Consider the following 17,320-nt stretch of genomic DNA (forward strand, 5'->3'; position numbering starts at 1 on the left):
GATCCAATTGGTAATTCCTGATCCTAAGAATAACAATGAACTTGATTGCCCAGGGTGATTTATGTCAGACAGCTGCCACGAAAGAGTTTACCTGGGGACCTCTCAGAAATCAGTCTAACTATATCTAGAATCCTCTAGATGTTTCCTTATTTAATTACCTGAAACATAGGCTTTAGCATGAAAGGTCCTTAGCTCAATAGCTTGGAAGAGTCTGTTCAATATTGCCAGTCCAGGATGCGTTAAATAATATTTAAACTTATCAATTACTTCACAGTCTGCAAACCTCTTTTTTTTTTTTTTTACCTCCAAGGAGCATTTCAATTAATCTTCACCCCCACCCTGGGAGGCAATATGATACCAATAATGGTGATAGCAGCTAACATTTAGTGAGCACTTACTACATGCCCAGCCTTGTTTTAAGCACTATACATATATTAACTCTTCTGTCTCTCACAGAAACCCTAGGAGGTAGACACCACATGACCTCTGCTTTACAGATTCAGAAACCACAAAATAGGGATGAAGGGATCCTCTACCCCACAGGGACTCAGGAGACCTGGTTTTGAGACTCAACCCTCTCCCTTAAACTTGCTGGGTGACTGGCAGCAGCTCATCCTCTGTGTGCCACCTGGTGGAGACCAGAATGGGGGTGGATAGGAAGGTGCTCCATAAGTTGTGACTATAAAGTGACTGGCTGACAGCAATGTCAGGGCTGGAAAGGCAGCAGAGGTGGATGCAAGAGTTCAGCTGAGGCCAAGACACTGAGACCCAGCCTTCACCTTGGCCCCTCTGAAGAGCCCCTCAGAGGCACACGCCTGGCTTAATGGGATGTTCATGTTCCAACCCTCCAGACCCTATCAGGGAGGACCCTTGGAACAAGTCTAGCACAGGCCGAGAAGGACCCTGTAGGGACATATAAATTGAGACCACTGTTCTTCGACACAGATCAGTTTCATATGTTCTCAAAAGGCTCTGCAGAAATCTTGGTGTATTAACCCCAAATTGAAAGAAACAGGCTCAGAAGTGACAAGTGAATTGTACAAAGTCACACAGCAAGCCAGACAGCTAGAACTTCTGAGCTGTGGACACTGCTGTTTGTAGAAATCAGGCTGCCTTCTGCTGCATACACTTTGCTTTCTGCATCTTCCCAAATCCTCAGATCACAAAAACAAGAAAGTAATAGTCCTTTGGACCCTCGTTTAAATGCAAAAGAAGCCAAAGAAAATATAGAAGTTGACAGCATCAAAAAAGGCACATGCTGGAGCGAGATAAGAATTCGCTGTTTGACAATAGGTTCTCGACAGTGAAGTTCACTTGCACTTCTCTACCCAAGAGGCGGGGCCATCTCTGAGCCATCCAAGAGGTGTGTATGGGTGAAATCCTGGGCCAGTGCATGCCAAAGACATCCTTGAAGGAAAAGCGAGTTCCCAAATTTCAGTATGACCACCCATACTCTGCGTGGCCTACATTCTCTCTAGAATTTATAATTGTTATCTTATTTACTCGTTTTGCACATCTACACACTGTCTCACTGCAACTAGAGTGCAAAGTCCAGAGGGCCAGGATCTTGTTCATGAACATATTCCCTGTACTAAAGCAGAGAGTGGTACCCAGCAAGTATCAGCATATATTTGCATGAATGAATGAATGACCGCTGGCTGGATGTATAGGTGGAAGGACGGCTGGATGGAAGGATGGATAGAGAGGGAGATGGTTGAATGGACAGATGGGTGGGTGGGTAGATGGATGGATGGAAGGATGGATGGAAGGAAATAACAGAGGAAAGAGAGGAGGGAGAATAAAGTGGGGAGGATACAGTTCTACTGCCTTTAACCCTGGTGAATACATTTGGAAGTAGGGAGACAGCTACATCTTTGATCAATATTCATTTGTTCAAATATCATTCAAATATTTGTTCAAATATTTGCTCAGTATCTAATGAACAGCTCATTATGTGCTAGGTTCTATACTAGGATATACTATAGCGTGAAAGACAGACAGGGTCTCCACCATCACAGAACACACTCTCTAGAGGGGACATGAACAAGTTTACAAGCTATCATCACATGGTGTAAGAAGTGCTATAAGGGAAGCAGAGGGTGCTAAAGGATGGCTTTCTGGAGGAAGTGTCATCCAAAGTGAACTTTGAAAGGGGCACCTGGGTAGCTGAGTTAGCTGAGCGTCTGCCTTGGCTCAGGTCATGATCCCGGGGTCCTGGGATGGAGCCCCCACTCCCCGCGTGGGGCTCCGTGCTCAGCAGGGTGTCTGCTTCTCCTCCCTCTGCCCCTCCCCCCGCTTGCACATGTTCGCTCCCTAATAAAGAAAATCCTTAAAAAACAAAACGAAACTGAACCTTGAAAGAAGAGTAGCTGTTACCTGGGTGAACAGGGCAGGAGCGGGGGTAGACTATTCCAGAAAAAGGGAGCAGTGGGAGCACTAAGCCCAGAAAGAGCAAGAGTAAAACAGGTTTGAGGAACAGCTTACAGATATATCAGGTGGTTTGCTAGAGTACTAGCCAATGGAGTCACCTCCATATTCTCCCCCAGATACTCCCCCTCGGTGGACACCTGTTGTTTTTCTCTGCCTAGGATCATCCAGTCTTCCTCCTTCTGGAACACCTTCCTGATTTTCTTTGAGGAAATCCCCAAAATTCCCCTCCAGCGTTCTAATCCTGGCGGCTCATGGGAAGCTGACACCTCCCTCCAATCCCAGGGGTGGGCATGAGATGCAGGCCTGGCCAATCAGTAAACATGATGTTAGCCTGACCACAGTGATTGGAGCCCATGATCCAGCCAGGCCAATCAGAGACAGCCCGGGGCTCTGCCGGAAATGCTGGGAAGGGTATATTAGCTTTCCACCAGGAGGCACTGAGCTGATAAAGGTGAGCTTGCACTGGGGACCACTTTTGTCACCCCGGGGGGGAAAAGCCTGCCTGATCGTGAAGACATCACAGAGGAAAGCAAATGGATGGACGGATGGACGGTCGGACCGCTGAAAGAAAAGAGGGAAGGAGGACAGGGAGACAGAGAAAGGAAGGAGGGAAAGTGAGGAGGGAATAGGATAAAATGGAGGAGGTGTGGTCTCCTGCCTTTGATCTGGTGAGCGCTATTGAAGATGTGGGGGGAACAGCTACACCTCGATCATTAGGCATCTACTGAGCAGTTTGTGATATGCCAGGTACCATACCAGGTGCTGGCAATACTACTCCGTGGAAAAGGGTGTGTGTGCCTCACAGAATACACACCCTACTGGGGGGACAGCCAAACAAGTGTGTGAACCTCTGAGATTCAATACACTGGTTTTTCACTCCCGTCAGCTTGCATGGATTCCTAGCCCTCGCTACCGAAGGAGTCCCTGCTTGCCTCCCCATTGCCCGCCTCAGTCCTGCGCCCAGCCAGCTCACCTCAGTGCCCAGCTCACACACAGACAGTACTGACTCCCTGAGCTCCCACCCTCCTGCTTCACTGCTGCCTTCAGTGCTGCTCCCCCAGCCCAGGGAAATCCAGTGTCCTTCAGACCCAAATCATATGCCACATCTTCTCTGTGGCCTTCTTGATGCCCAGGTGGACTTCATCTCCCCACGCCTCCTCCCACTGTGTCCATGTCCCCACAAGGACACCTGTCACATGGTGTAGCCACGTCCCCCTCTCCGGACACAGCGGAGGATCAGCAAATGCATGCTGAGCGAGTGAACGAATGTCTTGGAGGTAGAACTAGGAGAGATCAGGAGGTTGTCTGGAGGGAAACCTCGTCCCCCTGTTCTTAGGACCACTTCCATCCCTAGATGAACCTGGACCACACCCTGGCCAGCTGGCTGTGATGGTTCAGCAGAGCCCACCTTGCCTCACCCTGAGCTGGAGACATGCCCTCGTCTCCTTCTGAGGGGAACATGACATGAAGATAAAAGCTGGAGAGGAGCCTCAAAGTTCCTCTAGCCTCGTGCCTTCGTGCCACAGATGGGCGAAATCAAGGACCAGAGTCCAGCTAACTCGCACTGGCTCAGTGTTTCTCAAAGTATGAGATGGAAACCACCTGTGTCAGCAAGATGATTTTTAGGTGTTACAGATGTGTTATTAACCCTTCCAGTTCTCTTCAATCCTATCAGAAGGAAAAACTTGGCTTGGTGCTCACAGGTCTAATGTCTCTACTGTGCAAGCACCAGCGAGAATGAACACTGTCATACCTTCATTTAACTTCTGGAACTCTTCGGTTCACGCCAAGCTGTTTGTCGTCCATTAGTGTGATAGATCATATCCTTCCAAAACGAATGGAGGACTTACATATATTTATGGAAATAGTTGAATATTTCTATAAGTAACTTCAGGGAGTAGACTAGGAGCTGGCTCTGCCACTCCCCAGCCAGGTGACCTTGGGCTGGCTACCTGACCTCTCAGTGCCTCTGATCCCTCATCTCTAAAATGGGGTGGTAATACTATCAGCCACCTCAACAGGTCATGGTGAGGATGAAATGAATTAAGATACATAAAGCATTTAGCCCAGTGCCCAGCACATGATAAGCACCATATAAAAGGGAAGCCTCTAATTATTAGGCATATGAACCAATCTCCAAAATATAACTACAAAAGCAAGAAGCAGACTGTAGGTCCCGTTGTTACCACCTGCATAAAAACAGAGGTGGGCAGGATACATGCATATGTGTATGCCCGCTGATGAAGCAGACATCTCTGCGAGAAGGTACTGCTGAACTAGAAACCAGGAACCAAGGTTGTATGGAGTAAGGGGCACTCGGGCAACAGGAGACCTACTTCTGTGTAACTCACACTGTTTAATCATTGCTTTTTACCAAGTGCATGTTTATCCGTTTCTAAATTTTTTGAAAAGGAAAGTGCCTCCGGGTGGAGTAGGGAGTATGCATAATAGAGAGCAAGCCTCAGGGATGGGAGAACGGTCAGTGAGTGATTGCCCTTCTTCAGGCAAAACAATCTCTGGGCTCTGACTGGCCCAGTGTCAATGAAGGATGGAGGAGAGAGGAAAGATGCCCAGGTTCATAGGAAAAATATTTATGCTCCATTCCTTCACAAAATACACAACGATTTACCCCGGCATCATGCTATGATCTCTGTCACTCACTCTTCTCAGAACAATCCAGAGATGTGTTGGTGGTAACATCCCCATAGTCAGAGGGTGTGACAAGGGACAGGGCCTTGAACCCAGGCCTGGCTGACTCTAAAACCTGTGATCTTCCCAATGCACAAGGCTACTTTCCCACTAATTCATTAGGACAGGGAGTTTTTTTTGTTTTTTTTTTTTTTAAGTGAGTCAATTTAAAGAAAAATATTAAAGAAAGGAGAGAAGGCCCAATGACATGATGGAACCATGAATGGCAACAGACATGGAGGCGTCATTCCAGGAAGACTCGCAGTGAGCCCAGGATGGAGCTGGAGACAGAACTCGGAAGGCTGGGCTCCTAGTCTCAGGCTCTCTCCACCACCTGTATCCCTGAGGGTGGACATCAGAAAGGAGATGCCTTCGCAAAAATTTGCCTGGGGGCCCAGAGATGATTTCATACCCCTGAGCCCAACACAAAATCAAATCAAAGCCTGAGCAAGTGGAAAATACAGTCCATTCATTACTCCAATCAATCTCTACCTGTCACCAGCTGTGGCTGGGTGTGGACCCTCCTCAGGCCCCCTCCACGTCACCCCAAGCCAAGTCTTGGGGGCCCCTTCCGCAGCTAGGGGCCTGGACAGCAGGCAGCCCTGCCTGGGAAAGCCTGGAGCACAGCGACTGAGCACAAAGAAAGGGCCACCCAGGGGATGCTGCAGCATTTGTCGCTTCAAAACACGACAGATACATTTCATGATCCAGGACTATACTGAAAATCTGAACATATTTTTAGCTAAAGGATGAAAACACAGTGGGGTTTCTCGTTGTCTGTTTGTTTTGTTTTTGCCTCTTCTGGAAAGATTAGCACATTGGCCTACACTCTCAACTTCTGCCCTTTTTTCCTCCCAGGCCGACATGATGATCAAGGGCTATATTGTGTCAGGCTGACTGATGGGAGTTCAGGGAAAAACAGGTGAGGTGGGGCGTGGGGGGCGGGGCGTACACGCATGCTCAAACATGCACGTGTGTTTGCACACATGCTGGCATGTTTTAGAAGGGAGGGCACCTCAAGGTGATGAAGTCAGATGGAAGGCTTCTTGAGTGAATGAATGAACAAATGAACGAACAAATGAACGAACAAATGGCCAGCTCTGCAGTCTCCTCTGCACCCTGGTCTCAGATGGAGACAAGCCTTTTCCCTAAGTGGGGGACAGATGGCCCTTAGCATTTATCTCCATCATCGCTGTGCTCAGTAGTACCGCCTGACCACGTCCCCTCCTCTAGAAAACATCACAAGAACAAAAGTGAGGCTTACCGAATAATCTTTTCTCAACATCATTAGTTCCTCAGTCACCAGTGGTCGTGACTCCAGGGCTGGGAGAGCAGGGGAAGTTGTGTAACCAGGCCTGGTAACTAGAAAGTGCTTGGAAGAAATCCCTAATAATGAAGCAGGGGTTTGGGGTCCACGGTGTCCTTCGCAGCTGGGTGGCTGCCCCCCTGGCTACAAGCATGCCCCTCTGCATTGTGATTTGGCATGTAACTCCCATCAAGAGGTGATGTTTATTCTCCGTGCCTCTGCCATGGACTTGGCTGTGTGACTTTTGGCCAATAGCCCATGTGCAAGTAGGACACAAGTAGAGGCTTGAAAAGTGCTGGCACACTGGGTATTTCCCACATGAGGCTCTTTTTCTAATTGGCCAGAAGCCTGCAGTCATGTCAGTGGCCCTGAACTCAGCCCGAACTGCCGACCTACAAAATCATGAGCCAATAAAATGGTGGTTGTTTTAAGTCACTGAGTTTTGACATAGTTTGTTGTGCAGCCACTGAAAACTGCTACAAAGGCCTTCAAGCAAGGTCCTTCTTTGTGCCTCAGTTTATCGGTAAAATACGTTAAGTAAATAATACATATGAAGTACCTATTACAGTGTGAGAGTGCTCATGAAATGGCCACAGTTGTTACTACCCTTGTTCTGGCAATAAAGAAAACGAGGCCCAAAAATGTCAACTGGCTTGGCCAAGCTGGTAGGTGATGCAGTGAGACTTCAAACCCAGATCGGTCTGTAATCGGTTTGTTCTGCTGGCATCCTGCCCTGCCGCCCCTGCTGAGAATTCCCTTTTCCCGCCTCTCTTCCCCTCTGCTTCTTTCATTCCTACCCCTCCAAAGGCACCAAGTTCAAAACTCACCCTTGATCACGGCAGCCCACATGGACCCAGCACTTTCCTGAAGTCTCGATCTCTCTTGCATGCACTCACTCTCCCTCCCGATTCTGCACTCGGTAAATAGGTGTGGGCCGCCTACTGTGTGCCAGCACTGCTCTGGGCACACAGCGGAGAACACGGGGCAGCCCTCACAGGGTTCACGGGCTTGGTGCCCCCCTCAGAGTCCATGTATCCAGCACACACTCCACTCCGTCTTGGACTGCTCTATCACCAGTTCACGTACTCTACTCTTGTCTCCCCACCCAGACTCGAAATTTGTGAGCAAAACCACTTTCTTTCATTTATTCATATATCCCTCTCCTCTGCTTCAGCAAGCACCCTGGCAACACTGGGGATGTACAAGATACTTCAAAGATAACTCTCGAAATGTTCACAGCCCAGCCCGCTGCTCTGCCTCTTGCAGCACTGGGTCCGCGGCAGGTAGCCCCAAATGCTCGAATTTAAATGATTTCTGGGCAACCACTGAAGACTCTGTGTGCAGTCAATAAATGATTGGGGGGGGCGTGCTGCTGGCCCTCTGAGGCCCTAGTCCTCCACAATTGGCTATAGGAGAGAGCTGGGGAGGTGCTGGCCCTTTCTCCTGCACCAGCTCTGAGGCCATCCCCCAGGCTGCCATGAGCCTGGTCTGAGCCTCTGCCACCAGCAGCAGTTCTGTCCAGGTGCCCTGCCCCGTGGCCAGCAGAGGCCAGTGTGCGTGGAACTACTGCTGGATTCAGGGCACCGTGCTGGGCCCCAGCACCAGCTTCCCAATCCCCGCCTGCTTCATCCGGTTTACAACCTGCCAGGTCTGTTGATCACAGGTGAGATTGAGAGGTGAAGTGACCTGCCAGAGGCCACACGCTGGGTTCAAACTGAGTCCCTGGGCATTAAGTACAGTGTTACTGACCAAGATCTGGCTCTCGGGAGATTACATGCCACTGGGGACATGAGGATAACATGACAGGTTTTTTTAAACTGCTGGAAGAATTCAAAGCCTGGAGGTAATAGCTTTCCAAAGGTGGAGTTTGGTCTGGGTTTGAAAAATAAGTATGACACACACAAGCAGAGAAGGAAAGAGGGCAATTGTAAGCAGGGGGAGGGGCTGGGGTAAAGGAGCAGAGCAGAGTGGTACTCAGGGGTAGGCAGAGGGCCTGGAGGAGAGGAGCCCAGCTGGAGCCCAGAGGAAAGGTTAGAGACCTGGGTGGGAGTGGCTTGGGGGGGCGTCCCTGGCACCAGGACCCAGGTGTTGAAATGCCACAGAGGAAAGTGATCCATTCAAGGAGGTGCCTGAGGACCATTAAAAGGACCTAGACTGGGGAACACTGGTCTAGCCAAATCCTCTGCAGAATTCTGAGTAAGGAAGGCGCATCTGGTGACCAGCTTTGCACATCTGTCACCACCCTTCCCCCACTGGGGAGGCACAACAGTCGGTTTCACACTCGCCAGGGAGGCAGAAATCATGATGATGGTAGTACAAGAACTTCTAATACACTGTGCCTTCTTGTTCTTTGTTCTATGCATGCTTTATGTATCTGGTATCCCTCAACTCCCGTGGGGTCTGCAAGACATAGGTGTTATAATTTCTGTTTAACAACTGAATTTGAACCCAGGTCTCTGGCTTTAGGGTCTGGAGACGATTCTCCCCCCACAGTGCAGGTGACTCAGTCACTTGAGAAGCAGCAATTCTTCCTTTCCCCTAAGCGATGATCCAGCTAAAAACTGTCCGGCGCTCAGGTTGTGCTCCTTAACTTGAAATAACTGAAATGTGAGTTTCAGCTCTCAACAGGTTAACCTCTAGGAGCTCTTGCCCCCATTTTACTGAGTGGGAGACTGAGGCCCAGAGAAGTACCATCACTGGTTAGAATCTGAGGCAGGAATTCCAACCTGAGGTCCAGGCTCTTGGGCAATAGCTCTCAGCCTCTGAGAAGTCCACTACCTGCTGGCCACACAGGACGTGACTACAGAAAGATCCTAATACCAAAGAGAGGGGTCTTCTAGCAACCTATTGTTCTTTCCCTTCCTCAAATATAATTTTAGCAGCAGAATCCCCGCTTTTAATGAGAAACTTTAAAAGGAACCCTAACATATTTAAAATACAACAGCTTTATTCTACCCTGACTGTCTTTGAGGGTGAAGGGTCTGGAGCTCCCCTTGCGGGGGCTACCTGACCCTACTCCCCTAGGTTGTCCCTGAGGTTCACCACATTCCTCCATAAAGAAGCCCAAGGGCCCTCAGGGCAACAATCAGTAAACTCCTCCATCATAACTTGGTGTGCCTGCATTCCCCATTTCCTGACCCTCTTGGATTCTAATACCTATCCCAAGTTCAATGAGATCTTGCCTCCATGTAGGTAGCAAGGTCAGTTCTGGGCCAAGCTGTAATGTTCTGAAATCATTCCTTGGAGATGACAAGGCATGCTCACCTCCTTCACCTCATGTGACTCCTCAGAACAGTGCTCCATTTTGCAGATAAGAATGCTGAAACCCAGATGAGCTACATATCTGCCTAAGTTTCCATCACCAATAGGGGGCAGACCTCAACTTCAGCCCATTGCACCTGACCCCAAACCCACATCCCTGCCTCGGGAGGTTTTGTGTCCATGCTGTCCCCGCCTTGACCTTGTGTCTTCTGCTTTGGTAGGTAACACATTCCCACAGCTGGCAGGTCATGCAGATCTCTTGTGAACGTATACAAACTAAACATGCCCAGGGCCCCACCGCAGGCATATAGAATCAGAAGCCAGGGTTGTAAACCATTACACCCCACCATGACAACCCCCTGTCACTCGAGCACAAGACACAGCAAAAATGCCCGGGGGTCATCCCAGGTCTCTGGTTAGACTTCCTTTGGCTCCTGGTACTGAAGAAAGGGGACCCAATCCCAAGCCCAGCAGCAGAGCCTGAGTAGGACTTACTGTGTAGAGCTCATTGGTGACCTTCAGGAGCTCCTCATGCATCTGCAGGCCAATCTCCTTGCTCTGGAATATGGAAGAACAAATGTCAGAGGGGGAGAAGGTCACTGGTTGCATTGACCAATTTCCTTTTCAACAAAGAAAGGGCAGGAATACTTGGGATGGGGTGGGAATAGGTACAGAAACCAATATAAACCTTATTGATCTCGACTTGAATTACTCAGCTCAACTCTAGACATGAAACAAATCCACAGGGAGAGGTCCCTTGCAAAAGGAATTCCCTGGCCAAATAAGTTGGGGAAACTTATACCTCCCTGCCTTGGTGATTTGCAGAGACATCACCATGTTAATGATTTTGAGAAGCCCACAGCCAATCAATCTGTGCATCTTTCTTTAATTCTGTGGGTGGGTCCTAAGCTGATGTGTCCCTAGCTCAATACTCATTAGCACCTCATGAGAGTGGGGTTCCATAGAACACAGTTTGAGAAATAATGATCTAGCATCTCATTTCATCATGAACTATAGAGGTTAACAGACAGCCTACAGAACACAAGGCAGGAGATCAAGGTTGTTGCCTCCATTGCATCACTGACTGGCCATGTGGCCTTGGAGCCTTACTTACCACATCTATGAAAGAAGAAGCTTAAACTAAAGCATCACCTCCCAAAGCTTGGTCTGGGGGTCACTACTGAGTGGCTACACTAAAAAAAGGGGGCAGAGGCTTCTGTAAGCAAATGCGTTTGGGAAAAGCTGGTTGGACCAAGGGAGACAGGTTTCCTTACAACAGGACTTTTCAGAGGCTTTCATACTCTCATGTACATGGGCTTTTTAAGGAGAGCTGTAGTATACAGTTTAGATGATCTTGAGGTAACTTACACATTTAGTATATTGAGAGAGACAATTCAGAAAACAATGAACAAATTTTCTCCAGGTCCCACCCAGCCTGAAGAGTCTAGGATTCTCTGTTACTTAAGGTTTCTTCTTATTATTATTATTTTGGTTAATACTCTTCCTGTTTGCCTGGACTATCATGTGAAGATTTCCATGTTGAAAATGGGAGCCTTAAAAATCAAAAACACAAGAAATAATGTGTCTTGGCAAGGATGTGGAGGAAATGGGACCTTTGTGCACTGTTGGTGGGAATGCCAACTGGTGCAGCCACTGTGGAAAGCAGTATGGAGGTTCTTTAAGAAATTAAAAATAGAATTACCACATGATTCAGCAATTCCACTACTGAGTATTTATGCAAAGAAAATGAAACCACTAATTCTAAAAGATATAAGCACCCCTATGTTTATTGCAGCATTATTTACAATAGCCAAGATATGGAAGCAGCCCACGTGCCCACTGATAGATGAATGGATGAAGATGTTGTATATACATAAAATGGAATATTGGGCGCCTGGGTGGCTCAGATGGTTAAGCGTCTGCCTTCGGCTCAGGTCATGATCCCAGGGTCCTGGGATCGAGTCCCGCATCGGGCTCCCTGCTCCTAGGGAGCCTGCTTCTCCCTCTGCCTCTCTCTCTCTCTCTCTCTGTCTGTTTCTCATGAATAAATAAATAAAATCTTTAAAAAAAAAATAAAAAATAAAAAATAAAATGGAATATTACTCAGCCATCAAGAAGAATGAAATCTTGCCATTTGCAACAACCTGGATGGGTCTAGACGGTATAATGCTAAATGAAATATCAGTCAGAGTAAGATAAATACCATATGATTTCACTCATATATGGAATTTAAGAAGCAAAACAAGAAAACAAAGAAAAAAAAAGGGACAACCCCCCCAAAACAGGCTCTTAAATACAGAGAACAAACCGGTGGTTGCCGGGGGGGGGCAGTGGGGATGGGTGAAATAGGTGAAGGGAATCAAGAATACACTTATCATGATGAACACTAATGTAGAGAATTGTTGAATCATTATTTTGCACACCTGAAACTAATATAACACTGTACGTTAATTATACTTGAATTAAGAAAGAGAGAGAAAGAAGGAAGGAAGGAAAAAGAAAAGAAAGGAAGAAAGGAAGGAAGGAAGGAAAGAAGGAAGGAAGAAGAAAAAGAAAGAAAGAAAGAAAGAAAGAAAGAAAAAAAAAAAAAGAAGGAAGGAAGGAAGGAAAAGAAAGAAAGAAAGGAAAGAAAGAAGGAAGGAAAGAAGGAAAGAAAAAGAAAACAGGAGCCCTGATCTCCGCTCCCTGAGAGCCAAGTCATCCCGCTCCCCCTTTCAGCTCCCTCAGCTCAAGCACGACCAGCGGCTGATGGGCAGAGACCAAGCCTTCCTCCCTCCCCCACAGAGGTCAGGAACCCCCGGACTCAGCAGTAGCAGATGAAGGCTCAGGACCAGACATGATACCTTCCTTCCTAGGCTCCTTTTCCTACCTCATAGCCTTTCTCTCAGCTTCTGGTACTTCAATTGCCAGAAAACACCCATCTGAAGGTCTCTTAAAAGGTAGCCAAAGCACTGGGCAGTCCACAGACCTGCTTAGACCTCCCTGCAGCTCTGGTGGCTAAACATAGGGGACCCAACCCCAAACCACGGCAGAGCCTGAGCAGAACCTCCTGTGCAGAGCTCCCAAGCGGACCTTCAGTTGCATCCCATGTATCTGCAGTGATGCCCAATGAACCCAACCAGCTATGCCCACCTCCTTCTATTCCGGATTCTCACAAGGAAGTGGACAGCCTGTGCCTCAGTTTCCCCTGTGGCCCCTCTCCCTGACTTTTGCCTCTCTGATTGGACTCTGGACTCTCTGACACCCAAGACCCAGTTTTTTATGTATTTATTTTTATGATCTAACATTTTTTTATAGGTAATAAATGCACATGGCTAAAGAAACTCTAACAGCCAGCAAGGTAAAAAGTAAAAAGTAAGTCTTCCAAGCTCCCAGAACCTCACCCAGAGGCAACTGCTATTAGAAGTTTCTTTTGATACCTTCCAGAAACAGTCTATGAATACGCAAACACACATTTGGATAGCATATATTCTTTTTTTTTTTTAACACAAATGGAAGTATTCTATACCCATCTTTTCATCTTGCTTTTTCCCACCCAACCATATGTTTGAGATTTCTCCTTTGCAGTCACAGAGGTCCTGCATCCTCCTTTTTTAACAGCTGCCTGAGGTACCATATACCCGATGTGTCATAATGAATTAAACAGCTCCATAGCAATGGACATTTAGGTTGGCTCCAGTCTCTTAACATTTCAGACAACGAGGGGGTGAACATCCTTGTACCCTGTCACTGTGCACATGAGCAGAGACCGTTGCCCAATAAATTCCTATGAGCGGCTCTGCCAGGAAAGCCCTGCCTCTCAAACTCCCACCAGCCTTGCCTTCTCAGGCCCTGCCCCAGCCGGCTACCCCACACGCTTCTGACTCCAGCTTCCACTTCTCGGGACTTGCAGCCATGTCACCACTTCAAGAGTCCTCTCCAGGGCTCTGTCCTGCAGTACTTGGAGCCCCAGCTCAAAGACCTATAGCTCCAGCTGTTGCAAAACAATACAGTTTGAATGTCTCCTCGTCACATCAAACTCAAATTACCCAAAATCAGATCTGAAATTTCCCCCATCCCCTTGAGTTCGGTCGATGAGATAATACCATCCCGAGCCTGGCAATGGGAAACCTTGGAGTTGTTTCTGAAAAAAAAAAACAAAAAAATGTTGGTCTTTCCCCTTCAATCCAATCTGTCACCGTGTCCTGCCCTCAAACTGCTCAATCTTGTGCGCCATAGCAGGTAAGGCTGACTCTCTCCCCAGTATCCATCCCCAGCACTCTTTCTGCTTCCTAAGAGAGCCATGAATTTGGTTCTGTATTGATTCCTCCCGCTCAGCTTCCAGGGAAGCTGACCGCATCCCAACTCGAGACGGTAAATTATTCTGGTATGACCTATTAGTCCAGGGCTGAGCATGTGACTTAACTGGATGGAAGAAAAGGACTTAGATGGTTGAGTGGAGGTTTTAGCTTTTCTACTGAGTACTCCAGTTGTGACGAGCAGGCACCTTAGGACCAGAAGAGGAAGTAACCTTGGGTAGCAGAGCAAAAGAAATCTGGCTCCTTCATGAGCTGCTGAGAAACTGGTTCAACTGAACCCAGAGCCTGACCCCAGGCAACTTCCACTTCTGTGGTTTTGCTGGTTAAGCCACTTGAAGCTACAGTTTTCTTTTACCTGCAGCCAAAAGCATCCTAAGCATCTGCAACCACCAGTCCCAGAACACACCATCATTGCAGGACTCAGACTCCTAAAGCTGTGCCTTAACTAAGTCGCTAACTCTGGTCCCCAGTTCTGCATGCCTGTGCCAGTGTCATTTTATATTTTCTTCCCTCCAGAGCCTCCTCAATCCCTACAAGATCAAGACCAGCTCTTTAGCTTGACTTTTGAGGTTCTAGGTGATTAGCACAGGCCTGATTATACAGTAGAGAGGGCTGAATTTTGTAGCCAGAGACTAGGATTGGAGATGGGGCTTTAAGTCATTAAACCTCTGGACATCTCAGCTTCCCCGTGTATAAAATGAGCACTTGTTTCTGTCCTTCTTTGAACTTATTAAGGGAAGTGTAATGATCTTGCTTGTTTACATGTTAATTCATTGATCATTTGTTTCCCCGCCTTGAATGAAGTCCCCATGAGCACAAAGAGATTTTCTCTCTGATGGCAGATGCTCAGATATCCCAGCTGCTGGGAGGGCTAGCAGCAGACCGCCCCCAGCCAAGAGCACCCTTCAGGGACGGCCTTGGTAGACAAGGTGACATCCCTTCCAAGGACTGACAGGTTCTGTCTGAAGACAAATGTGGGGAGAGGGGGGCATAGAGGTCTGCCTCTCCCCTCTCAACTGGGAGGTTGAGAGGGGAGAGATCTGCTCTGAAGGTCTGCTCCATCTTTAGACCTGCTCATAGAGCTGTCCAAAATTTCTAGCAAGGCTGCCAGCAACATGGCTTGCCTTCACCCCGCTCCTCCCCTGCCCTCCCAAAGTGTGGACCCCAAGAATGCTCCCTCGCCATTCTGCTAGACGCCAACTTCAGCCGTCTCAGAGTCTGCTTGCTGGGTGTCCCACTCCCATGTCCCTGTAACACCACAGAGCCTGTGGCATGGTGGGTGCACTCATTAAACACGTTTGTTGAATGAGTCTATGAATGAAGTGAAAGTTCCTCTAGCCTTAGCAGGATGATGTCACGAGTGTCACAGAGTCCCTGTGAGGATACAGAGAGATGACACTTATGGGAGCACCCGGCACCAGGCCAGGCACAGATGAAGAGCCAGCAGCAGGCTGAGTGGACACCCACCAGATGCCAGAGACAAGACTAGCAGGTTGCCCAGGAAAGGAACATAAAGTTGAATTTTTTAATCAGTTTTTCCCTTGAGAATCTCCCAGTTTGGTAGGTCAAGGGTCAAGAACATAAATAAGGAAGGAGGCCCACAGAGCTACAGAGTGAAAGATGAAGTAATGTGGGATGAAGGATGGGGGGAGCACCACCAGGGCCGTCTCACTTTGTGTGAATGGCCAGAAATGGCATGCTAAGTGGTGGAGGGGGGGCACAGCCTGAGCAAGGGCAGGGGACCGGGCCTAGGGCAAAGTTTGGCTTGCAAAGAGACGCGCACAGCAACAGAAGAGCAGAAAGTAAGCTTGAAATGGAGGCTGGGTCAGATCACCAAGGCTAATGGAGTGCAGGCTTCATTCAGAGTAGAACTGGGAGCCATAGAAGGTTTCTGAGTGGGAGAGAATGGTGACCAGAACAGTGCTTGAGGCAGATAAAGACACCGGTGTGCAGAGGGTGGACTGCAGGGGGAGGGCTGTAGGTCTGGTTCTTGTGTTTTCTCCGCAGGATGGTTAAGCCTCCAGATGGACCCGCCCAAGTCTCGGCTCATCTGCCCTGCAGCACCAAGTGCTGGGCTGGCCACAGAGCAAGCCCTCAGCAAATCATTACTGAACTGCACAGAACTCAGAGACATTTTATTTTGTTATGGTTGGGAAGGGAAATATTCTCAACTACACTTCCAGAAATGACTGACTGAGGAACCCAAACTAAACATTCCACCAGGAACAGGGGGCCAAAACCCTGATAACGTCTAAAAGACCATCACACCCAGCCCTTGGGGACCCAAGTGGCAACGTATTAGCACTCACTGTCTGAATTTCTAGCATGACTTTCATGCCTGTAGAGATTGGGGGTGGCAGGCTGCTTTTCTACAGGAAGTGTGCACACTGTAGAAAACAATTCTACCTGACCAACAAGGGCCCAGCCACGGCAGCTGGGGCTCCTCGGGGTTGAAGGGCAGAGCCCTGTCTCTCTGACCCAAATAAGTCTGTAAAAATCAGGTGCCAGGTGTCTCCGGCGCTGACTTTTTCTTCTGCCCACAACTCATGCCAGCTCAACTTCCTTTCTGGCCACATAACTCTTTGAGGTGGGAGCGGCGGCATGCGCATTGAGGGGGGTTAGCAGCACCCCGTGCCTCTAACCACTAGATGCCAGTAGCATTCCCCACCCTCACCCCACGCTGGGACAAGGAAACCAATCTCAGACGCAGCCAAATGTTCCCTGGGGTGCAAAACCACCCTGGCTGAGAACCATGGCCCTAGACCGAGGACTCCGAGTGGTAGCTCTTCTCTGGCCTACAGACATGTTTTATTTGGCCTTTCGGTGTTTTCAAAAATCTGACTTGTTTCTCAGCATCTAAAAAATCAGGAAATTCCTTTTGTAAGTCTTGATTTTCGGCCTCTCTTGAAAAAACTAGGAGACCTGGCAATATCAAGTCCCCACTTGGGAGTACGGCTCCCCTCTAGATGAGGCTTGTGCTCTCTGGTTGGCCGCAGTGCCCAGCATCTCCCTTCACCTGTCCATGTCACCCATCTGGCCCATGGAGACGTCTGAGTTTGTGACCCAGAAACCAGTGGGGTCTCTCAGGGGGCGGCCCTCTGAATCCTCTGGCACCCGTCAAGGATGGTGATCCCAGACCTGCTAAGATGGACCCTGGGAGAGTGCCTTTTTACCAAGTGCCCTGCTCCTATCTACCAAGTGCCCTGCTCCTATCCTGACACTTGAGAGCCACTGAAGAATCTGGCTCCCAAGACCCAGCCCCCTGGCTCCCCCGTGGACCCTGACACCATTTCCTGCTGCGGATTCTCAGACCCCCCCCCCCCCCCCGCCGCCCCAT

At 48.6% G+C, this 17,320-nt stretch overlaps 1 protein-coding gene across 7 annotated transcripts in view; it reads right to left on the bottom strand.

Moving 5' to 3' along the window:
* SRGAP3 (SLIT-ROBO Rho GTPase activating protein 3) overlaps positions 1 to 17,320 on the bottom strand; it is a 238,976-nt gene that overhangs the window by 74,734 nt on the left and 146,922 nt on the right. For 6 of the 7 annotated variants that reach the window (XR_012380949.1, XM_073901592.1, XM_025885417.2 and 3 more), the window contains exon 4: positions 10,181 to 10,243. Coding sequence is in view for 6 of the 7 variants with exons in the window: in XM_073901592.1 (XP_073757693.1) it covers positions 10,181 to 10,243 (63 nt within the window). In the remaining variant the exon portion in view is untranslated. Of the gene's footprint in view, positions 1 to 4,183; positions 4,205 to 10,180; positions 10,244 to 17,320 lie in introns of those variants that run through there. The other variant, XM_073901593.1, reaches the window with a different exon arrangement.

Source organism: Callorhinus ursinus, unplaced genomic scaffold (genome assembly GCF_003265705.2).
Source record: "Callorhinus ursinus isolate GAN/ISIS: 27379988/994484 unplaced genomic scaffold, GSC_fseal_2.0 scaffold15, whole genome shotgun sequence".
Lineage (NCBI taxonomy): Eukaryota > Metazoa > Chordata > Mammalia > Carnivora > Otariidae > Callorhinus > Callorhinus ursinus.